We start from the raw sequence: 25,320 nt of genomic DNA, 5'->3' as shown, positions 1-25,320 counted from the left end.
GCCCATTACTATTTTGACTTCCTTAGCCAACCCCAGTAAACATACGCGTATTTTGGCCTCTGCACTTGTGGACTCAGGTTGCTCCCACTGCCTTATGAGACCGCAAGTGGCCGAGGAACTCGGTTTAGACCGAGTTCCCTTGGTGAAGCCCATTCCCTTCACCCAAATGGACGGTAGCCCGCTGGGTGGTGAGGGTCCAGCCCGGTTTAAAACCCAACCGGTACTTCTCCGTTGCAACGATCATTGGGAGAAGATTAGTTTCATTCTTGCTCCAGTTGCAAAGCACTCCATTGTATTAGGTATGCCACGGCTACTTTTACACGAACCAACCTTCGTTTGGAAGGAACGAATCCTTCAATTCTCAGATCCCCCTGCGGAGATCACATGGATGGGAGGGAAGATCCATCGGTAGGGGAGGGGGAAGCAACCATCGCTACAGCTTTCAATGTACTGTCGGCTCCCCTTGCTGTAGAAATCCCAAAGGCGTATCAAGACCTATCCAGAGTTTTCCAGGAACAGGAGTGCGATCAGCTTCCCCCCCCATAGAGATACCGATTGCAAGATCCTGCTACAACCCGGAGCCCAATTACCTAAGGGTAGGATCTATCGCATGAGTCCCACCGAGGAAAAGGAGCTCCGCGCCTTCTTAGATAAAAATTTAGCCCGCGGATTCATACGGCGAGCCACAAAACACACCCATGCCGCCACTGTTTTATTTGTTAAGAAAAAAGACGGTTCGTTAAGACTTTGTACTGATTATCGTGGACTAAATGCTGTTTCCATCTCCAACAAATATCCTTTGCCCTTAATAAAGGACCTCTTGGATGCCCTAGGCAAAGGCCGGATTTTTACCAAATTGGATTTGCGGGAAGCTTATTATCGATGTCCGCATCGCGGAGGGGTACGAACATTTAACAGCATTTAATACAAAATTCGGGCAATATGAATATTTAATAATGCCCTTCGGATTAACTGGGGTCCCAGGGGCTTTCATGGCCCTCATAAACGAAGTATTACATGATTTGTTGTACAAGGGAGTAGTCGTATATTTGGATGATGTTTTGATTTACTCACAGACCCTGGAAGAGCATGAGGCTTTAGTCCGGGAAGTTTTACAACGTTTACTTGATAACCCCTCTTTGCCAAGTTGTCAAAGTGCTGTTTTCACCAATCCTCCATAGACTACCTGGGCTATCGAATATCCTCTGACGGTCTAGAAATGGACCCGGCTAAAGTGGCCGCAGTGGTTGACTGGCCTGCCCCCACCAATAGAAGGGAATTGCAATCTTTCTTAGGCTTTGCTAACTTCTATCGTGACTTCATTCCCCATTTTGCCAAACTTGCCTTACCGCTCACTGATCTTTTACGCACTAAAGGAAAGGACGCCCAAGCGGCCAAGCCCGGGGCCTCCCTCCCCTGGTCGCAGGAATGCCAATTAGCGTTCCAGCAGCTGAAAACAGCTTTCACAACTGAGCCAATTCTGACACATCCCGACCCTGAGCTTCCTTTCATCGTTCACGTGGATGCTTCGGACAAGGCGCTGGGCGCTGCCCTCTTGCAGAAAAATAAAGACAATAAATTGGTACCGTGTGCTTATTTATCCAAAAAATTTTCTGGTTCCGAACTAAACTGGACCGTCGGAGATAAGGAAACCGCTGCCATCAAACTCGCGTTGAGCACTTGGCAAAGAGGGAGTTATCAAGTAAACGTTGTAAAACTTCCCGGACTAAAGCCTCATGCTCTTCCAGGGTCTGTGAGTAAATCAAAACATCATCCAAATATACGACTACTCCCTTGTACAACAAATCATGTAATACTTCGTTTATGAGAGCCATGAAAGCCCCTGGGGCTCCAGTCATTTCGAGGGCATGGGTAACGATTCGGGATCGGGATCCAGTTCCTCCTCTGATGGTTTTTCCTCCACGCCTCCAACTACTCCACGGATTTCACCCATTCGCTCGTTCGCTCCCGGGTTTGGTACTGCCGAGGTGGTGTGGAACCCTCTTCCGATCATCGATCCAACCCTCGTCATCGTCCCTGCTTCCGCTGTAACTTTGGGACGAGCTCCGGTGCTATGCCACTGCTGATCTTTGGGAATATCCTCGAAGTATTTGTCCAGGAACCTTTCAATGGATTCTTGGGTGTCAGCATGAATGGTAGATAATCCAAACTCCTCAGGGACTGGCTGCATCTGGGGTTTGTAATCCACACGTTGCCGGGTGGAAATGAACCGGTCAACAGGCGCTCGATCCATAGATAGCGCCCCAAAATTCTCATGCATCTCCACACGATCTGAACCATGTCGATCGTCCCAAGTGAAGAGAGGCAGATTCGAACTGGACCGAGGTCGGGAGAGAGTCACCAGCGAAACCGGATCATCCCCCGGATCCTCGGAGTCTGGAAGGGAAGGCTCGAAACCCTCTATGGGGGCTATCGTGCCTTCCACATGGTCAAGAGTACTCAATCTCTGCATGTTAGAACACCAGAGATCCAAACACAGTCAAGAGAAAAATTGAGTTAGATTCCTGCCATAATGTAAGGAATTCCAAAGAGCAGAAATAAAAAGGCTTTTGATTATAAGTCCGTTTATTCAGACATCCTGGAAAGCACACACACACGACATGGCAGGAATGAGCAACCCCGCTCAAACAACAGGTTATAACGCTGACTAACCCATCCCCCCTGCCCCGTTCTCATGAGAACGGAATTCTACTATGCAAAAGCGAGATAAGCATTCTCACAAGGTTGGTGCAGGTTTTGGCCGGACGCCCAGCCAAAAGAATCTCCGTCAAGGCCAGGTTAGGCTGTAAGGGAAACAAGAACGACTGAGATCCTTACAGTGGCTCCATGAGCCGAGCCGCCAGCCCCATCCTTGCCTGCCCTCAGGCAGCAGGGTGGGCGCACCAACTGCCCACGGTCGGCTGGGCCGCGCAGCAGGCTTCCCCTGTCGCCCGCCCCGTTGGAGCGGGGCGGGCGCTTTCCCGGCGGCCGGCGAGGCCAAGCCACCGGCTTCATCCTTGCCCACTCTGCAGGCAGCAGGGCGGGCGCATCCATGCACTTCTCAGAATGAGCAGAGTAAAAGGTTTTTAAAAAACCCTATATATATAATGTTATCTTTATTTTAAATGTCAAAAATTATTTGCGGCTCCAAGTGTTTTCTTTTCCCGTGGAAAACGGGTCCAAATGGTTCTTTGAGTGTTAAAGGTTCCCTACCCCTGAGCTAGAGCAACAGGTTATCTTGGCAAATCTGTGTTCTCAAATTCATGTTTGCAGGGGAGAACCATTGGGCAGAGAGTGTTCTTCCCCTGTGCCCCTTCATAACAAGTTGCTTTTCCCCTGGTGGGGAAGGGTGGCCAGAAAAAATGTTAAGCAGCACCCTGGCTGAATCAATAGGAGTATAGAGTCTAGATCAGGGGTAGGGAACCTGCGGCTCTCCAGATGTTCAGGAACTACAATTCCCATCAGCCTCTGTCAGCATGGCCAATTGGCCATGCTGGTAGGGGCTGATGGGAATTGTAGTTCCTGAACATCTGGAGAGCCGCAGGTTCCCTACCCCTGGTCTAGATTGAGGGGATGTTGACAACCTGGAACTGGTCCAGAGGAGGGTGACCCAAATGGTAAAAGGACTGGAATCCATACTCTACAAAGAGAGACTTGGGGAGCTGTGTATGTTTAGTCTGGAGAAGAGAAGGTTAAGGGGTGACATGATTTTTTATTTTTATTTATTTATTTATTACATTTATATACCTCCCTCCCCTGAAGGGCTCAGGGCGGTGAACATGAACATACAAATAGAGCACAAAATAAAATCAACAAATCTCAAATCATCAAGTAAATCATAATAAATGGCTCTATAGTCTTTGAATCATTAAAACCCCATTAAAAGCAGCGTATTAACATCAAATACAATAAATAATACAATAAGAGGCGACCTACTAACCAATCCCCTAAAAGAGGGGAGGGACGGCAGGATCCACAGATGTTAACAGGGGCGGGGCCATCAGCACCCAGCCTCCCCTGGCGGAACAGCTCAGTCTTGCAGGCCCTGCGGAACTCGTTGAGATCCTGCAGGGCCCGCACAGCTGGAGGGAGAGCGTTCCACCAGGCGGGGGCCAGAGCTGTAAAGGCTCTGGCCCGGGTAGAGGCTAGCTGCATCATGGAGGGGCCAGGGATCACCAGCAAATTGGCCTCTGCAGAGTGCAGAGGCCGGTTCGGGACATATGGGGCAAGATGGTCCCGCAGGTATGGAGGACATGATAGCCATGTTTAAATACTCGAAGGGACATCATGTCGAAGAGGGAGAAAGCTTGCTTTCTGCTGCCTCAGATACTATCACACAAGGTAATGGAGTCAAGGTATGGGAAAAGAGATTCCACCTAAACATTACAAAGAATTCCCTGATGGTAAGGGCTGTTTGACAGTGGAATACTCTGCCTTCTTTGGAGGTTTTCAACAGAGGCTGGATGGCCGATTGTCAGGAGAGCTTTGATTGTGTATTTTGTATGGCAGGGGTTGGACTGGATGGCCCTTATAATCTCTTCCAACTCTATGATTTTAGGTGAAATCTCTGAATCTTTTCTCTGGCACAGACCTGCTTATGCTTTAACAGTGCTGGCAGGCACCGTTTGGGAACCCTGCATTTGCCATATGGTGGGTAACTCCAACCGCATTTGCCCATGCCTCTGGTAGTGCCAAAAGGCCTTGGAAACCTTCCCAAGAGCATGGCTTGGTCCTCACCCAGGGACAATCCCACACTCAGAAATATTCCAAGTACCAAATGAAGCTGCAGCTTCTTGTGTCAACCCTCCATTAGCCCTTCTTGGCTTGGTCTTCCCCCTTAAATTCTGGAGCCAGTGGCATGAGGCAGAATAAAATGGGAGTGAGAGGACCTGTGGAGAACAGGACAGGAAGTCCAACAGCTGCAAATTTGCTTACTGCCTTGAAGCATATAAAAATGCAGGTACGATTGTCAAGGTCGTTCAAGGGCAAACCTTCTGCCGTATTATGTTAAACGGTGGTACAATATATGAATATATGATTTTATTATTTGGCTTTATTTCAGTGCTGCCCAGCAGTTGGGCCACCCAGTGCTACCCAGTAGTTGGGCCTATGTGTTCGTACGCCTTTAAAAGGTTGCTCAAACCCACTATTTCCTTATGTCAGTGGTGGCGAGCCTATGGCATGGGTGCCAGAGGTGGCACTCAGAGCCCTATCTGTGGGCATGTGCAGAGTCCCCCCCACCCCACCACACACACATCTAGGCTGGCCTGGGCCTCTGGGCTCGATTATTAGCATTAAACCTTGTTTTGGGGAAGCAGTGTAGCTAACCCTGTTAAGCACTGTTAAATCCCACTGATTTTCATGTGAAGAACGAAAGTGCGATCCTTTACCTGGGAGTAAGCTCGGTTGCTGGCAATGGGGCTTGCTTCTGAGTAAACCCTCTTAGGGTCGTGATTCACCCGTTGGAAGAGTTGCACAGTTGCTTCAGAGCAAAGCCCCCGACTACCACCAAGCTTACTCCTGAGTAACACACGCCTTGGAGCCAACCGTTTTTTCTAAACTAAACCCTCAGTATTCAGGTTAAATGGCCGTGTTGGGACTTTGCGATAAATAAGTGGGTCTTGGGTTGCAATTTGGGCACTCAGTCTCAAAAAGGTTTGCCATCACTGCCTTATGTCCTCATTTTTACAATTCTTTCTCTACTTGACTCCCAACTTGGAGTTTTTCCCTGACAAGACACAATAGCCCATATTGGTGTCTATTGAAGAAACAAAATCTGAATATACATTGAATCAGACCACTGGTCTACTAAGGTTTGTATCTTTTTGACAAGAGACCAACCAGGTAACATTCTCGCCAGGCCTGTGAAATTCTGATGAAATGGAGATCCTGCTCATAAATCTTAGGGAAATGGATGAAGGGAAGATCCTATGTTGGGACATGCAGATCTTCTGACACTCCCCAACCCCACAAAAAACAACTACTTTGCGCATATGGGCTAGCAGTACCCTAGCACTGAACAACACAAAATCAATTAATCCTAAGTGCTGTCCTGAATGATAATTGTAAAGGCATTATTGGTAAGAAAAAAATTGCGCTTTTCAGGAGTTTCCAGAACCTCATTCTCCAGGCTGAGAAAATGGCGAGATCACGTCTGAAACCGGTGGCCAATTAGCTTGAAGGGTTATTGGTCTAACATCATTATGTATATGAAGTTGCAGAATATCCTGTTTGAGAAGCTTAAAACCATCTGGGAAGAATTATAAGATGTGGGGAGCATCTACAATATTGGCATATTGAGTTTGATGTAGCATTGACTAAACTGAGATTGGAAAACACATAGAGTCTTGAGGACTAATTGGTTTGCTAGGGCACAGCTAGTCGATAGCTACAAAGCAGTTGCTTTTCTGGTCTTCTGTTGCACCTTCCTTGCTTGTCTATATTTTGGTGACTTTTGACCACCCAGCTTCTCAGAACATTTGAAGAGTGTTGACGACAGCAGTTTTTTTTTGACAACAGGTGAGACCTCCGCACTTCAGGAAATTCTTAGAATCAAATCAATGTCAGAATAAGTGCAGCCCCCTTGTGGTGACAACACACATACAAGTAGCCTTTGGAGAAAAAAGAAAACAGTGGAAGAAGACAGTCAATGCTCACCGCCTCTCTGTCAAGAGCTTCTTGGAATTCTTTAAGTCGTCTTTCCTCAAATTGTTTTTCTCTGTATATCCGGTTCTGCCACAACACTTCTTTCTCGTGCCGTACATGCATCAGCTGCACAGCGATTCTGCGCTCCTGCTGAGATTGTCTCATCAGTCGGTTGATGAGCTGCTCCTCTCTGTATGCCTCCTAAAGAAAGTAAAAAAGCAACCCACAATCGAGCAATTGGACTCGAGCCAGTTTTACCGGTAGAAAACGTGAAAATAATTTTCATTTGATGGATGATCACATGGCAACTAGGTCACTAATTACAAGCACACCTGTTCTGGAAAGGAAGGAGGGGGACAATCCCCAGATTGCTTTTGATGGAGGACACGCAAGGGGTTTGCATTTTCTATGTATATGCATCAGAGGCATAGCTCCAAAGGGACAGAGGGAGCATGATGCACCAGGCGTGCGTCCCTGTGGGGGGTGTGGTGAGGGCGTTCCGGGGCGTGGCAGGGGCATTCCGGGACGGGGATGTTCCGAGGCGGAGGACACACCAATGAACCAGGTGCTTTTCCCTCCTTGCTACACCTCTGATATACACACCCGTGCCGTGCTGCAAGGACAGGCAAAAGGCAACAGAGGCATATGAACCAGGTCGTACACCTGACAGTTCATGGCTGCCCTCCCAATGGAAGAAGAAGAGAAGGCTCCAGAAAATCCATCTCTTGCTACTATTTGCACCTGCCTTCTTTGGCTTCCAACAGGAGTTGTGGCTCCTGTCCACTTCACTTGGTGGGGGCACCCCTTGCTTGGCCCTGGTGGGGGGCCTGGGGTCTGGGATCCCACCCTGGACTTTTGCCTACGGCCTCAGTCACTGAGCCCACCCTGGCCTTACTGCTAAAAAACTGTAACACAACTGAGGGGAACAGGACAAGCCAACGCACTGCCTGGGCAAACATGTGACAGTCCCTTTCCTTCCATGCACATCACGCATCATTGTGATGCCTTGTCCATGATCCATATTTACAGGAATGAACTGCTGTGCAGAGGAAGAAGCAGCAGAGATTCTGCTAGCCTTGACCTTCCCATTAGTACAAAATGGACAGCAGTTTCGCAAACAGAGCAGTTTCCTCCAGAGCAAACAAAAAAGAGAGCTTAAACAACTTCTGAACCTGCTGCTCGCTTTGATAACTGAGCTGCACGAATGCCAGCTAGATCTGTGCAAATGCTGCGTGTAAACTTGCCATGGGTGTGATACACCTCTGAAGATGGCCTTACGCGGTCTGGGACCTTCGTACCTCAGGGACCGTCTGGCCCCATATGTCCCACGTCGGTCTCTGCGCTCGGCAGAGGCCAATCTACTGGAGATCCCCGCCCCCTCTATGATGCGGCTGGCCTCCACTAGGGCCAGGGCTTTTACGGCCCTGGCCCCTGCCTGGTGGAATGCTCTTCCTCCAGCTGTCCGGGCCCTGCGGGACCTAAATGAATTCCGCAGGACCTGTAAGACCGAGTTATTCTGCCGGGCTTTTGGGGAGGCCGGCTGCTGATAGGTGCCCATTAACAACTGAGATCCGCTGTTCCCCTCTCAGAGTTAGAGGAGTTAATGGTTGAACACCATCTGTTTAAAATATTTATGGATTTGGAGAGCTGCATTTTAACTGGTATTAATTTTTAGCATTTTATCCTGTTTATCCACTTGCCTGTAATTATGTTATAAACCACCCTGAGCCCTTTGGGGGAGGGTGGTATAAAAGTGGAATGAATGAATGAATGAATGAATGAATGAATGAATGAATGAATGAATGAATGAATGAATGAATGAATAAGATGCCAGCCACAGATGCAGGTGAAATGTTAGGAACAAAATCCACCAGACCACGGCCACACAGCCCGGAAAGCCCACCACAACCAGTTGAATCCAGCCATGAAAGCCTTGGACAATACATTGCAATGGGTGCGTTTTTAATTTGTATTTATTTAGATATTTGTAACTTGCTTTTCTTCCCCGCGGGCAGCCAAAATGATTGACATCACCCCCTTGTCTTGAATTTTATCCTCATAACAAAAGCCAGGTGAGGAAGGTGAGCGATTGTTCGGAGCCCACCCAGCAAGTTCCCATGGCACAATGAACCATTTGAAAGCAAAGCGGGATCAACTCATAATAATAATTTTTTTAAAAAATCCCAAAGTATGACAGGTAGAAAATTCTGCATAAGCTGCCCATTATATTTTTTAATTCTGCAGCCTCACTAGCGGGTACCAAATGGCCAATAACTGCACCGTAATCTACCGGTTGCGTATATTTTGAAAATAACACATCAACTCACTTCTTGCGCTTCATGGGCAACCAGCTGTTCTTGTAACATCTTCCGCCGCCTTTTCTCCCGCTGCTCCCGAGCAAAGGTGTTTTCCTCAAGCCGTTTCTGAATCTTCCTTATGTATTCATCATCAGAATAGGTGTTCAGTAGCAGTGTGATACCTGGGCCTGAGGCTTCCAGGTGTTTTGGCTGCAAAACCATCTGCATCATGCTAAGGAAAGCGAGAGAGGCATCAAGCATTTAGCAAAACAAAAGCGAAGGAGCTGCAGTTTTTCGCTTCTTAGTATTGCTAGCGAGTTATAAGAGTACTACTGAGAGGGCCAGCATGTTGAGGTGGTTAAGAGTGGAGGACTTGTAAGCACCAGCCCCTATTCTGGTCATAGAGCAGGTAACAGGACCTTAACAAAAATCATTTTCATGTCTGCCATCAAACTGTAAGCTGCCAGCACGAAATCATTACTAAGCAGAATAAAAAAAGAACTCCATTGTATTCAGTTACAGAAGTAACAAAACATAGGTCTTTCTCTAAACCAGCTTCTTAGGCAACATTAGTTTGCAAGATAGGAGCCTCTCAGAAGTATGTGTGTTCTCTTTGTTCATTATACCAACTGTGTGAGAATAATGAAGTCTCTGACAAGTTAAATGTATCCATAAATGTTCTGGCTTAGTACGCATTTGATTCTTGGCTCGCATCCTGAAAAATGCTTTAAGAAGCTCTGAGACTTGTCATTCTGCGTGATTTTTCTCTTGGTGCTGATCAGACCCTTTTAACCTGAATAAAAATTAATTCTTTAATTTCAATTGGTTTTGATTTTTTGCTTTAATGATCTAAACTTGGTCTCCTGGCTTAAGGCCAACGAGAGACCCTGCCTTCCATTGAGGTAAAAAAAGGGAACGTCTCTCTTTGTGCTAACAGGTTTTCCTGTCTTCTGTAGAGGCTGATCGGAACCTAGGTCCTGGCTCTTGTAAGACTGATTGGGATCTGAAAACAGGGTTTAAAGAAAGGAAAGATTTCATTGTCTTCCATTGAGACATTGGGACATAAATTGGGACATATGAAAAAAAGGATTCCTGTCTTCCATTGAGACTGTTTGGGAGTGCTGACAGACTCTAATCTGGAGAACTGGGTTTGATTCCCCACTCCTTCATATGAAGCCTGCTGGGTGACTTTGGGCTAGCCATAGCTCCCGCAGAACTCTCTCAGCCCCACCTACCTCACATGGTGTCTGTTGTGGGGAGGGGAAGGGAAGGCGTTTGTAAGCCGCTTAGAGACTCCTTAAGTTTGAGGAAAAGCAGGGGGTAGTGGTGCACTATAGAGCAGGTGCACTATAATCTGGAGGAACCAAGTTTGATTCCCCGCTCTGCCGCTTGAGCTGTGGAGGCTTATCTGGGGAATTCAGATTAGCCTGTGCACTCCCACACATGCCAGCTGGGTGACCTTGGGCTAGTCACAGCTCTATGGAGCTCTCTCAGCCCCACCTACCTCACAGGGTGTTTGTTGTGAGGGGGGGAAGGGAAAGGAGATTGTAAGCCCCTTTGAGTTTCCTACAGGAGAGAAAGGGGGGATATAAATCCAAACTCCTCCTCCTCCTCTTCTTCTTCTTAGGCTGAACTAGGCCAGGATGAGAACTTAAAGGGGTACTTCAAAGGTTTTACAGAATAGGCCCTATCCAGCCGAAATGCCCACCTGAGGGTAGATTTTAAAAACCCTTCAGTCGTGAGGCTGCTTATTTTTATGGCTTATTTATTCATAATAATTCATAACACCGCCCAGAGCCCCTCGGGGATGGGGCGGTCTAGAAGCCCAAAGTATAAATAAATAAATAAATAAATAATTGCTTGACATTGCTGTTTTATTATTTTATTGTGTTGTTTTTACTTTCAGAGTTGGCCCAAGTGGGTCTCTGAAGAAGCGGAGTATGCATTTTCTTAATAAATGAATGTAACGAACAACCCCACCCCCCACCCCACCCCGCATTCCTTTTGGGCTCCTCTACTGTATCTCAACATTACGGTGGTGATGGAAAGGGCTGTCAAGTTGCAGCCAATTCATTTTTCAATCCATGGGGTTCTCAAGCCAAGAGGCAAACAGAAGTGGTTGGCCATTGCCAAGAGCAGCAGTGGTATAGTGGTTAAGAGAAGGTGTACTCTAATCTGGAGGAACCGGGTTTGATTCCCAGCTCTGCCATCTGAGCTGTGGAGCTTATCTGGGGAATTCAGATTAGCTTGTGCAACACATGCCAGCTGGGTGACCATGGGCTAGTCACAGCTCTATGGAGCTCTCTCAGCCCCATCTACCTCACAGGGTGTTTGTTGTGAGGGGGGAAGCGAAAGGAGTTTGTAAGCCCTTTGAGTCTCCTATAGGAGAGAAGGGGGGATATAAATCTAACTCTTCTTCTGCTTCACACTGATCCTGGACTTCCTTGGTGATCTCCCATCCAAGTACTAATCTGAGCCAACCCTGCTTAGCTTCCAAGATCTGACAAGATCAGGCTAGCCTGGGCCATCCAGGTCAGATATTAAGTATGGTGGTACAGTGGTCCAAGATGGATGCTGGAGATTTTGACACGAAACTAAACTAAAGGCCACGTCTGCAGCTCAGAACATCTCCTTCCTTACCACAGGTACGGAAAAGAATTCAGCAGCGTGGCAAATGCCTGGAAAGCTTGCGGCATATTTCTGGTGTGTAGCCATGCTGGTCTGCAGTAGAAGAGCAACATTTGAGTCCAGTACCATTTCTTCGGGATAACAGTTAAAGCTCCTCTTGTCAGACGACTCTTTTTGATCTTTCAAGTTGCTAGTCTTGCTCTACACCAAATCTTGCTCTGCACCATTTCTGTGCCCAACGGTGGAATTAAATACCTACTTCAGACAGGGAATTGTTACCCAACAAGCTGCAGCTCCACCCCTGCTTCCCTTGTCTCAGCTTTATATAATGTTCTGCAATGCAACACATGGCATCGTTGTGCAATTCCACAACATGACAAAGTGAAAGGAGAGCTAGAAAAGTGTTTTGTTCAGTTTGATGATATTATGCAGAGGCAGATTGGCCAGCAAAAATCCCAATGCGCCACTCCCTGGAGGGCTGCCTGACCCAGAGTCCCCAGCTGCCCAACCCCCATGGTGGAGCTGGTAAGGAAGAGCACAGCTGTCCATCCTTTCCCCTGCTTGGCTCTTGAGCTGTCTATTGGGAAGGGGACTTGGAGGGGGGAGAGGAAAATACAGTGGAACATCGGTTTTCATTGCCTTCAGTTTTCATCGATTTTTTCAGTGAAAAAATTGTCTCGGTTTTCATCCATTTGCCTTGGTTTTCATCGATTTTTTCAGTGAAAAATTTGTCTCGGTTTTCATCCATTTGCCTCAGTTTTCATCGATTTGCAGTAAGGTGCAAGGGTTTGTGGAGAAAAATCACCCAGACAAAGCTGTTGCAGGCCGTGTCTGCAACTTGTTTAATGACAATGTCTTGCCCCATTTCAGACAAATCTTAAAGAGGCATTAGAAACAGACCTCTTTGGACAGCTTTCTGGTGCGACATTGGTCCACCGGCTCTAAAGCTGGTCCGAGTGTTACTGTTTGTTACTGTTTTCAGCATTAAACACTATGTTTATTCACCAAAAAATGTGTTTTGGTGTGTTTTTTGGAGTGCCTAGAATGGAATAATTGGATTTACATTGATTCCTATGGAAAAGTTTACCGCAGTTTTCATCAGTTTCAGTTTTTATCAATTCTTTTCGGACAGATTACCAACGAAAACCGAGGTTCCACTGTATGTGTGCATGTGCCAGGACGTCCCAGCTGACTTATGGTGGCCATGAGGGTCTTCAAGGCGAGAGACATTTGAAGGTGGTTTGCCATTGCCTTCCTCCACATCATAACCCTGGTCGTCTTTGGAGGTCACCCATCTGAGTACTAGCCAGTGTCGACCTTGCTTAGCTTTTGAGATCTGACAAGATCAGGTTAGCCTGGGGATATCTAGGTCAAGGCTTAGGAAGAGGCAGCTTGGCTTCCCAATCCGTCCCTGACTCCATACCAGTATTTCATGACTATGCACTATTGTGGGGAGAAGAGGAAGAGGGACTAGACACGGTGAAGCTGTTATGGCTGGTTTTGCCCTAAATGAGAACTCAAATTTTTCAGCTCTTAGAGCATGAGTGTCAAACTCAGACCCTCCAGATGTTCATGGACTACCATTCCCAGCAGCCCCTGCTAGCATGGCCAATTGGCCCTGCTGGCATGGGCTGATGGGAATGGTAGTTCATGAACACCTGGAGGGCCTGAGTTTGACACCAATGTCTCAGAGGAAATCCCCTGAATGTCTGGAATGAAAACTGATGCTAAGTTTCCAAATCGGATACATCAGCCCATCTGCAATGCAGGAAACCCTTGTGTAATTATCTTCCAGGAATCATAGGAACATTATAAGAGACACTGTGTGAAATTGCAAAATGAAAACAAGCAACAGACTGCATGTAATAAGCAGCCTGGGTAGTGATGAAAACATTTTACCTGCCCGTCTGCAAAACAAAACAGGGCAACGACGTTCAGTTCGCTCAGAAGTTACTGCTCCAAATCCTACCTGTCGTTGAGTTTGGTCATAGTGTGCATGGTGGTCCCTTTCCTCAATTGCTGTTCAAACTTCTGAATTTCTGTGTAGGTGCTCTGGAAAATAAGCAAACTCACTTGACTTGCTTTCCTTCCATTCGACATGCTCACCAGATTCTACCCTGTAGTTAACAAGTCCAAACTAGCTGCTGACACAAATGTGTGACACAGCCCTCAATAGTTTGTCACTTGGCCAAACAAATTCTGCAAAAATCACAGGAGCCAAGAAATGTCTGTGGCTGGATTAACACACTGGGGACTGTACAAGAGGACAGTCAAACACTGGGGGAGCCACAATCAGGGGGACAAAACTTCTGGGGTCTGGGGAGCCATGGAATCAGGCAAGCCATGTGATTTCCTGTTTTCAAAGAATTTCAAAGATATTGGCGTCAGCAGACAATTCCCTCGATACTAGAGTGGTGACATAAAGTAATGGACTTTGTTAAAACAGCAAGACTATCAGGATACGAAAAGTTGGAGACGAATGAAAAATTTAAGAACCTATGGTTATTATGGATTAAACATATCAAGCAGAAGTTAAAACACAAATACGTGATCTTAGATATAATTTAAGAAGTATAAGAAATAATAGAAATATAAAAATAAATATAATTTTTAGATTAAGGTAGTAAATGTGGTTTAGCTTGGTATGTAATTGCAGAAGCTCATCAATTGTATGTTACGTTGAAAATGGAATAATATGGCAATGATATAACATATTAAGAGGTTGTAAATAGATCATGATATTATTTTGGAGATATATATGTACACTTATAATTGTAAATACAATAAAGCAATTTAAAAAAAGAATTCAGTCTCATTACTGAAAACTCAGCTGTTTCCGTGTGATTTATGTCACTGTTTCCCTGCATAAAGCCTTCTACTGAGACTGTTCCATCAGTGTACCATCCCATTATCTCAGACAGAATAATCTCTATTGTTCATTGTTCATCTTTCTTTCTTTCAACCTTTATTATGGTCATAGACCAGCATAGATCAGCATAAGGTAGATAAGATAATTACAATTAAAATTATAAAATATATTAAAACTATAAATATATATATATCTAAAGGAATCTACTGGAAGAAGAAGATTGGGAATACAAAAAAAGTATGGAAGCATACAGAGGGATGGGATAAGAGCATGAATATTAAAAAGAAACAAGACATAAGAGAAGAATAGAATTGGCAGATAAAAGACCTATTCGATCACAGTACACTCCGGCCCCTCCCGCACATGCAAAATAATGCACTTTCAATCCACTTTCACAATTGTTTGAAAGTGGATTTTGCAATTTTACACAGCTGCAAAGTGCACTGAAAGTGGATTGAAAGTGCATTAATCTGCATGTGCGGAAGGGGCCTCTGATAAGACACCTTCGTATTCATTAAGCCTATCTATCATTATGGTTACACAGTAGGTATGCAACACCATACACTGCGGTTTTGGATGGGAGGCCTGGTGAATGAACATGTAGCGCAATGATCTCCAATGTGGTGCCCATAGGTACCACGACACCCAATGACACCTTTCGTGGGGTTTGACCCAGTGGGACACTTGCCCCCAAAGGCTTCTGATTGGCTACTAGAGATTTGATTGACATGCAGATTTCACTGAGACAGCAGTGCCATCACAGTTCAAAGATCTTCACCATGTGACTGAAGGTAAGCTGCAGCAGCCATAGAACTGATGGCTGGCCTCCTGTGGCAGCCATTTTGCTGCAGCACCTACGACATCGTCTCAGAATGCCAAAGGTGCCTGTAGGCTCAAAAAGGAAAAGGAACCTGATCTAGCACATTCCACTGTTCGTAGTTTCTGCTTTCATCAAAGATCAGAAATTAAAATAAACACGCCTCAGCACTTACTTCTGCCTCCCTTTTCTTTCTCAGCAATTTCTGAGCTTCAATCGCCTGCATGGTGTGCTGAGGCAATGGTTTTGGAATCTGGATGATTGCTGCTTGAATCTTGGCCATGATTTCATGCTGCCTCCGTTTCTCCACAACTTTCTAGATACTCAACAAAAAAATGAGCAATTTAAAATACAGGCTAGGAAAGAAATAGTAATTACCCTACAAAGTGATATACAGCGGCCCAAGGATGTAGGTCAGGGGGGAGGGTTTCTCAGGTTCAACCCCCCATTACATTTCTGAAGCTCCGCTCCCCATTTGTGGTTTTTTTGAATTTTTTAGTGGTTTTTTGTTTTTGGCCTGCAGGGGGCGCCATTTTCATGCTAGCAGCACCAAAATTTCAGGGATTTGTTGGGAGACTCTCCTGATGATACTACCCAGGTTTGGTGAGGTTTGGTTCAGGGGGTCCAAAGTTATGGACTCCCAAAGGGGGTGCCCCATCCCCCATTGTTTCCAATGGGAGCTAATACAAGATGGGGGCTACACCTTTGAGGGTCCATAACTTTGGACTCCCTGAACCAAACTTCACCAAACCTGGGTGGTATCATTAGGAGAGTCTCCTAAAGATACCCTGAAAGTTTGGTGCTTCTAGCTTAACAATTGCACCCCTGACAGCAGGCACCCGCCAAATTTCCCCAGATTCTCTTTTTAAATCCACCCCCTTCAGCATGGATTTAAAGCAGTGATTCCCAAAGTGGGCGCCACCGCCCCCTAGTGGGTGCTGCAGTGATCCAGGGGGCAGCGATGGCCACAGGTAGAAACATTAATACATATATCTTTCTGTGTAATTGCTATTAAAAAATTTTAAAAATTAATTTCCAGGGGGCGCTAAGTAATATTTTTTCTGGAAAGGGGGCGGTAGGCCAAATAAGTTTGGGATTTAAATTTAAAAGGAGAATCTGAGGTCCTCAGTTTAAACATTGAAAGTAATGCTGTTTCAGGGTGGGGAATTGAAAGCATCTCTTTCAATTGTTCTAATTGGGGGCCCCAGATTCTCCCTTTAAAGTGGATTTAAAAGAAAAATTTGGCTCTTTAGTTTAAACACCATTGAAAGTGATGCTGTTTGGGGGTGGATTCCAGCATCACTGCAGCCACCCATGGGGGGGGGGGGGCGCAAAACTCAGATGTTGCACCGGGGTCCATTTTCCCTAGCTATGTCTCTGTCCAGAGGGGAGGGCAGAAGCGGCTGTCAACTGGGAGCCCAGCTGGTGGAGGGGGCGGGGGAGGGCAGGGGAGGGGAGTTTGCTGTCCCCAGCCTTGGAGAGCTGCTTTTATAAGCACCGAGGCAGGGGGCGGGGCTTGCGGAGGCGTGGCCATGCCCTGGGGGTGGGTGGGGGGTGGCCCCCCAACCCTCCCTAAAAAATCTATACCTACATCCCTGTTACAGCCCAATCCAGAGCTTTCGTGCAGGCAGGCATCCATCTCCAAAAGGCTTTCCTGAAGTACAGGAAACCCAAAAAGGGGAAAAAACCTCCTTACCTTTAACTCTCCCATACAGGGAAATAGAGATATGAAAATAACTGCTTATATCTGAGCCCTGCTCTGCAGGCACAAGGCACCTAAACCAGCGTGGGAAGCCAAATAAAGTTGGCTCCACCCCCGGGAATGCTCCTGCCATGCCCCTGCCACACTGCCACAGCTCAGCCAATTGGTTTCCTGTTTTCAAAGAATTCTCATTACTCCCCCACCCCCAGATTCCTCCCCCCTGGACTGGGCTGCCCATGTTGCAGCAAAGTCATAGTAAACTTCTCTCAGAATTCTTTCAGCAAGGGGAAGGAGTTTGTAAACTGTTCTGAGACGCCTTAAAGGTAGAGAAAAGCAGGGTTAATAAAACTCAGATCTTCTTCATATCAGTTTCCTACTTCAAACTGCAGCTTCAGCAGCCGCATTCTGGATTCCCTGCCCTCAAAAAAAAGAGCCCTTAAAAGAATCACAAGGCCCAAACATGGGCTTTCAGAGTAAGCACACTCCCCCTGAATGTAGTCAAAAAGCAATGAAGTGCAATTACTACAAAATTAGGAAGATACGCTCTCATCTCCAAGATGATGTAGCAGGGGGGTAGTGCCCAGAGGGACATATGGGGTAAAATGTCCCTGGGCTACAAGCCATTTAGTCACAATGGGGGGTGGAAAATAGTCCCCCATACCCCTCCCCCTTCTCCCCGAGTTCAGCCACTGACTTCAAGACCTGGTGCAAAAAAAGTTGATTGGTTGTGGTGGGGGTGGGCGGCTACGCGTCCGGGAGGTGGGGGAGGAAAACTCAGATTTTGCACCAGGCTACATTTTCCCTAGATACACCTCTGTGATGTAGGAGTTAGAATATTGAACGAGGATCTGAGTTACACAGGTTCAAATCCCTGCTTGTACCATGGAAGCTTGCTGGGTGACCTCGGGCTGGGTGACATTCTGTCAGCCTAATTATCCTCCCAGATTGGTTGTGAGGGAGGAGACAAGAATGATGTAAGCTGCCTGGGGTTCCCCTTGGAGGGGAAGGCAGGGTATAAAAGAAGTAAACAAATAAATATATCGGGAGACTTGTTGTAGCAAAGACAGAAAACCAGCTTTTCACCTTTTCCGTGTCTTTAACTTTTTTCTCCTCTTGCAATTTCTTGGCTTTCTGTTGCTCCACGAGTTGCATCTGATTTTTCTTACTGTCCATGTCCTTGGCTTTGTTCTGGAAGTTGTCTGAAATTTGCTGGAGAGACAGGTCTGCTTGACGCGGCACTAAGGTTTTCAGGCGCTGAAATGAGAAAATGGTCAAGAATATTTGAAGAAAACATTGGTTCACGTGGACTTTGGTTCACTTGGGTTGCAAGGACTTCACAGAGCGAGGCTTTCTCACTTCTCTCTTCTATTGGACCCCATCGGACCCCAGGACTTTCAAAAGCTGATAACCCAAAAATCTTGTAGGTCTCTTTTTTTCTTCTACATTCATGTTTTATTAGTACTTAAAACATTTACAAAAAGCAAAGAAAAGAAAAAGATCAAAAACTATTAAAAAGTACACTTAGCATAAGGACTGCCAATTTTATCTACATGGAGTGTGAATAACAAAAATTAATACCACTTACTGTCACAACCCCAGACTTGCTCAATGAAGGAATCGATTCCTTGAAAGCAGAATTCTTATTTATTGATGGAAAGCATAGGAACTCTGTTGACTTATATTGTCAGAACTGAGTTCATGAAAACAAACAAAGCATTATATCCCCCAGCAGAGATGTGTCAGGCACACACCCCCTTTCCCTCTTTGGAAGAGGATAGTCACACACATACACAAACACACACATTAAACGGAAAATATTGCAGCTTCCACCCTCCCCACCCCCTGCAGTTGCAGAGATAAGGGAACAGGGAAAACATTCTGAGGTCTGCTTAAGCAGGAAGCATACAGTAGACTGAAATATGGCAGGACCCAGGCTAAGACATTAGAGAGCCATGAAACTTGCTTTTTGACCACAGATTTAAAGTTCCCACTTAATAACGACTACTGATAACTAAAATACTTTTAAAATAATTAAAATCTTGTTGGTCTCTAAGGTGCTACTGGGCTTAAATCTAGCTATTTTATTGCAGACCAACATGGCTATCCTTTGAAACTTACTTCCAAGAATATAATAAACTTTCCCAGCTGGACCAAGGCTGTTTCAGCATGCTTTCTCAACAACAACTTGAGGCCCATAAATCTGGGAAGGGGATTTTTTAAATAGTTGCTTGGTGCTGCAGCCTCATCAGAGCCAAGAATAATGCATGATGAAACAAGAGGAAGAGAGGGCTTGCGTAGAGAACCATCTCAGTGTGAATTTAGCCTGCAGTTAGGTAGCTCACTTAAAATAATTCTTGCCCTGATAGAGGGAAAGCAGCCAACTTAGCGTGAGTGTATGTATGTGAGAGGAGAGAAACATATGTTCAGAAGAAGTCACAGTTTGGATCTTATTTGGCTTTCTGGGCTTTTTGCCCAGTTTCAGCTTCTCAGTAAGGTTGAACAGTACAAGCATTTGCCCAACAGCTGTTTACTTCAAGACAGAGAAAGAAGGAATAACTATTCTGGCACCTGCTGGGAGAAAACAAAGAGAGGAGACTAGACTGTAATTAAAATGCTAACTATGCCACTGAATCAATGTGAGAAAGACCGCTTCGGGTATCTCCCAGAGTGGTTAAGTTCATTCTTAAGACATGGGGTTTATCACAATCAATATCTGCAGAACTCTCCCGCTCAGACCAATGAAGAGTCTGATATGTGAATCAGCACACATATCAGAGGTATCCTATATAGCTATGGGAGCTTCATGTGTGAAATGAAGACTCCACACAGAGACCATCAAGCTCTAGATAAGGGCTCTTGCCTGCCAGGGCCGCAGTGCTGATTTCTAGGCCTTCAGGAAACTCTACTAAGGCCTTTTCCTAAAACAAAACCCTAGAGTGCTTTGATTGTGTGTTCTTACATGGCAGGGGCTTGGACCTGATGGTTCTTGTGGTCTCTTCCAACTCTACCATTCTATGGCTCATTCCACACATGCAGAATAATGCACTTTCAAACTGCTTTCAAGGGTCTTTGAAGCTGTGCAGAATAGCAAAATCCACTTGCAAACAGTTGTGAAAGTGGTTTGAAAACGCATTATTCTGCATGTGTGGAAGGGGCCTATGATTCTACAATCTGCTTTTGCACTGTGGTCTATTTTTCAACTAAATAGACTTTTCTTTTTTATCTCTGATTCTTTATATGTGAGTTCTGTATTACTGATAATGTTCTTTTAAGTATTAGTTGTCTATTTCCTGCTCTTGATATTAATTTTATTTTATTTCAAAACATACATCTCGTTTACTGGCTCTGAAAGAGCTCCTGAAGCAGTTTGCTATATAAAAATGCTATCAATTTAAAAACATTTAAAACAGGCTTTTAAAAAATGACACCCCAGCAACCATTTGGAAAAAAGTCAGGACTAACACTCATCTAAAGAACAAGGCCTTTACCCAGCTCCTCAGATGTGACATATCAAGTAAGGGGCTCCTTAGACGAACAGTTCTGGAAGATCAGTACCATTCCTAAGTCTTTTATTCTAGTAGAGAAGTACAGTTATACATGTGTGCTTTCAGAGGCCTTTGGGAATTACATGCTATGTCGGACTGCCTCATCCGGTATTGTTCAGTTTCCCCTTTAAGTTCCTTCTCTCAAGCTTGGTTCTGTGTCCCCACCTGCAGAGGGGGGTCTAGTGCAGGGGTAAGGAACCTGCGGCTCTCCAGATGTTCAGGAACTACAATTCCCATCAGCCTCTGTCAGCATGGCCAATTGGCCATGCTGGTAGGGGCTGATGGGAATTGTAGTTCCTGAACATCTGGAGAGCCAAAGGTTCCCTACCCCTGGTAGTGGCAACCACAGACAGGGCTTTTCTGGTGGTGGCAGCTCACCTTTGGGATGCCCTCCGCCTTGAGGTTTGCCTAGTGTTTAGTTCACTGTCCTTAGATACCAGGCCAAAGCATTACTGGTTGTTGTGGGTTTTCCGGGCTGTGTGAAAATGGTCTGGTGGATCTTGTTCCTAACGTTTCGCCTGCATCTGTGGCTGGTATCTTCAGAGGTGTATCACAGAGGGAAGTCTGTTACAAGTCTGTTGGTGTGTAACAGACTTCCCTCTGTGATACACCTCTGAAGATGCCAGCCACAGATGCAGGCGAAACGTTAGGAACAAGATCTACCAGACCACAGCCACACAGCCCGGAAAACCCACAACAACTAGTTGAATCCGGCCATGAAAGCCTTCAACAATACACCAAAGTATTACAGTTCACCTAGGCTTTCTAACTAAGAGTTTCCATCTTGTTATTTTTATGGTCTTCTTCTACCCTGTTTTAGGGATATCGTTTTAGGCTGCTGGGTATTGTTTTATGCTGTTTTATGTCCCTGAAGGGCCCCTTGGCTTATTTTAATATTGTTAGTTTTTATGGTTGCTGTTTTTATGATTTTATCATATTTTCTCTTTAACCTTGGGAGTCACCTTGAGCGGTTCTCATGACAGCTGTCACATACATTTCCTTAAGTAAACCAATCAAGATGTGTGATATAAATGAACAAGTCAGCCATTTCCACAAGGACACTGAATGAAATCCAATAGAAGTTTGGTTTATGCTTGTCGCATTCTCTTTCAACATTCACACGCTACTGTGCTGCTTAAAGGGACTCTCTGCAAAGAACAGTGCCCATACGTGACAAGCTCACCTCTCGATACATCTCAGTCCCAACGCTCTTGAGCTTTGCAGGAGCCGAGGGCCTCATAGCATCCATGGCTACTCCTGTGAGTCCAGCTTTCTTCTTCTTCTCCAGAGCCACATACAGCTGGTACACCAGCTTGGTGGCAGCCCCACGCTGCTCTATCATGATGTTTCGGGCCACATTTTGATCAAACTGCACACCCAGGAGTTGTAGGGTGGGCTCCATGCGAGAAAAGTTGTTAAGTTTTGCATTGGCAACCCTGAAAGTTTACACAACAGACAAGGTCATTGCACAAAGCTCTCTATCTGAAAAAAAGGTGTTTTTGGACACTGACCTAAAAAACGCATTATTCTACAATAATAACCTTTGCAGCCTAAAGGTTGCATCTTTCGATTAGACAATCGGCTTTCCTACCCCCAGCATCCATGGCGTCAGACAAAGGACTTTCATAACACTGTTACACAAGATGTTTTATTAACTGGAGATGCTGGGATTGAACCACACAGCTGTAACAGGCAAGGATACTGCAAAAGGTGGCAACTGCAAGGCTACTGCAAAAGGTGGCTACTGCAAAAGGTGGCAACTCATCTCTTCACAGAGGCTAGCTGTTTGAAACATGTGACTCCTCTTCTGGAGCATCCGCCCTGGATTCTGAATATTTTCAGACCCGACTGCAGTCCTCTGACAGCCACCTACTGGCTGTTCCAAGACTTCAGGTAGCCTTCCTGGCATCAACCACAGACTGTGTATATTCTACTGTAGCACCCCTCCTGTGAAATAGGCTCCCTTAGGGGAAGAAAGGAGGCACCATCCTGAGAAATTTTCCAAAGCTGCTAAAAAGCTATTTCATTTGCCATGTTTTTTTAACAGGATATAGCCTCCAGGCAATTGGGGAGCGCTTGTGGATTTGTTGCGCGTTTTTATATGATTTATTTATTATATTCTACAAAACTTAAAGCTGTCGTCGTTTATTAGATGTTGAGTCACAGACCTTAACACCACTAAACTACAATAGAATACAATGATATTAAATTAGAAGATTATTTAAAAATGTTGAACATAAAACATAGAAAACAGCACCTTAAAGCAAACAGCACAATAGAGTCTATTTTGAAAATTTAGAGCATATGAGGGCCATATTGGCTCTAGGTAACATGTGCATAACATGTTTGGACATCTGTCATTCTTGTGCAGATGATATAACTCATCCCCATTTTCTAGCAAGAAGTTCAAGGATGCCTAGGATAGTTAGCAGAGCTACCTTCATTAATCAGCAAAGCACTACCTTACAGGGATTGCAGTACAGATGGCAAGTCAGTAATTTGCACAAATTCATATCAATGAAATCTCAGTGTACTACATGTTAATGGTTTGATGTCCAAGAACACTGCATTACATCTACCTCAAAACTACTAACCTGCTTTGCGAAAACTGGTCAAAGTCATCCTGAAGTTCATATTTGTGCAGAAGTTCTCCAATGAGGTATCCAGAGGAAAATTCTTTAGAAAAAGATTCTGGATCTGGTTGAATGAAAAAAAAAACCTGTTTTGTCTTTGACACAATCATTACTGGGGTAAAACTTCAGGGTTTATTAAATTTAGCCACACTTTTCACCAGTTTGCTGATTGGTATGTTACCACTGGTGAATGAAAGGCATTTTTCTGGTCTATTCTCATGCAGTTTAGGTAGAATGGATACATGGGGTGGATGCAGAGAATTTTGGAATGGCAAAGAACCACTGACAAATGATATACTTTTGATCCAGAACATCTAAACAGTATCCTTGCTTTGCAAGCTGAAGCAGGCAGCCAACAAAAAGTTCAGTAGCACCTAGGGAGTTCGAGAAGATGGTGCCTCATCATAGGAGCCTTTGAGAAGTGCTCCCAGCATCTCCCACAGAGGACCTTTCCGCACATGCAGAATAATGCACTTTCAATCCACTCTTAATGCACTTTGAAGCTGGATTTTATTGTGCGGAATAGCAAAATCCACTTTCAAACCATTGTGAAAGTGGATTGAATCTGCATTATTCTGCATGTGCGGAAGGGGCCGAAAGCTAATTTAGCAGGCTTAGGTGAGTGGTTGTATGCCTAGCTTCCCAAAAGGGTCTCTAAATGTGATAGGTGGGGGGGGAGTAAACTTGATTAATACCCCTCCCTTTTGACATGTAGACAGTGGGAGAAAGCAGCTAGCCAGCTATAGAGGCAGCCCCCCCTTTTTTTTACTTTCTTGTTTTTATTTTCTGTTCTCTACTTTTCTTTACCCAATATTTAATTTGGATTCCTGGATTATAACAGAAAGTTTTGTTAATTTCTCCGGTATACTGAAGAGATAATATCAAGTTGATAGAACTGAGCTAGTAAACAGGATTTATTTCTGCGTAAGCTCACCCATAGCAAAAACTCAAACCAAAACCATTGAAGCAGCGGCAGCCTACTCTCTCTCTCTCTGGAGTACGTTTTCTTTTTTATCTGTGAAGAGACACTTCTCCCAGAGAAGGAGTTTTACAAACATTAAGAAGATCCTCTCTCTCAAAATCAGCCTTTTTATCAGTTTCCAAGAGCTGGATGGCTTTTATCTCTCAGCCGTTTTGTTTTTCCTGGCCAGATTGTAAATTTTCAAGGAGTTATAAACCTGGCTATGGAAGACTCAAGAAATGCCTCTGCCTGAAATTTATGGATTTTTGTCTCATAAAGAACAGTTATAAGTTAATGGTACAGGCCCCTTCCGCACACGCAAAATAATGCGTTTTCAAACCACTTTCACAACTGTTTGAAAGTGGATTTTGCCATTCCGCACAGCTTCAAAGAGCATTGAAAGCAGTTTGAAAGTGCATTATTCTGCATGTGCGGAATGAGCCACAGTGATATTCAGCTTTTTCCCCTCTCTATCTGGGTTCTTTCTCAGAATTTCTGGTTGTTTTTTATTATGTTTTCTATTATGGAACAGTTACTGTATGTCAAAATGATTAATGATACTGAATAGAGTTTATGTATGGTAAATATTATAAATTTGTTGCCAAGATTAAGGAGAAACATTATAAGGCAATGGCACAATTCAAGAAAACGGGAGAAAGCAATTAGAGGAAGAGGAAGATACTTTAATAACTAAAGCTGTCTTATCTGAAATCCTGGAGCAAATTAAGCATTCAAATGAACAACAAGCAAGACAACTTCAGGATTTTAAAAAGGAAATGTATGCACAATATTCAAAAGTTGTGAAAGACTCTAAGGAGGAATCAATTAATTTAAAAGCAGACTTTGTAAAAGCTTACTGCCATCAGAAAACAGATTCAAAATAACATGCAGAGAGTAGCAGAGAGCTGGACTAGATGGACTCTGGTCTGATCCAGCTGGCTTGTTCTTATGTTCTTATGCAGGATATCTCTAAACTCAATCAGTTGCAACAGCAAACTGAACATCTCTTAGAAGATCAACTTAAATACAGAGAGCTAAAGAAAGAATAGAAGTGTTAGAAGTCAGATAAGAGGGAAAAATCTAAGATGAGAAAGTGACAGAATCTGTTGGGAAAACTGATCTTGAAGAAGAGTTTTGCAAATTTTTACTAGACTTTTTTAATGAAGAGGCTCCTATAGAAATATATTTTTGGCAGAGCTTTGGTGGATGAAGGGTAAGCACTA

General features: G+C 44.8%; 1 protein-coding gene across 4 annotated transcripts in view; it reads right to left on the bottom strand.

Annotated features, from left to right (window-relative positions):
* Positions 1-25,320, bottom strand: part of SPEF2 (sperm flagellar 2) — a 134,738-nt gene that overhangs the window by 105,457 nt on the left and 3,961 nt on the right. For all 4 annotated transcript variants that reach the window (XM_048504145.1, XM_048504146.1, XM_048504149.1 and 1 more), the window contains exons 2-8: positions 23,098-23,200; positions 21,687-21,939; positions 18,042-18,212; positions 15,432-15,572; positions 13,540-13,622; positions 8,973-9,174; positions 6,658-6,846 (exon numbers count right to left, since the gene is read on the bottom strand). In XM_048504145.1, the coding sequence (XP_048360102.1) occupies positions 6,658-6,846; positions 8,973-9,174; positions 13,540-13,622; positions 15,432-15,572; positions 18,042-18,212; positions 21,687-21,939; positions 23,098-23,200 (1,142 nt within the window). The remainder of the gene's footprint in view (positions 1-6,657; positions 6,847-8,972; positions 9,175-13,539; positions 13,623-15,431; positions 15,573-18,041; positions 18,213-21,686; positions 21,940-23,097; positions 23,201-25,320) is intronic.

The sequence above is a fragment of the Sphaerodactylus townsendi genome, linkage group LG07 (assembly GCF_021028975.2).
Source record: "Sphaerodactylus townsendi isolate TG3544 linkage group LG07, MPM_Stown_v2.3, whole genome shotgun sequence".
NCBI classification, from domain to species: Eukaryota; Metazoa; Chordata; class Lepidosauria; order Squamata; family Sphaerodactylidae; genus Sphaerodactylus; species Sphaerodactylus townsendi.
Note: the sequence above shows the minus strand (reverse complement) of the source record. Positions and strands in the feature narration are given on the sequence as shown.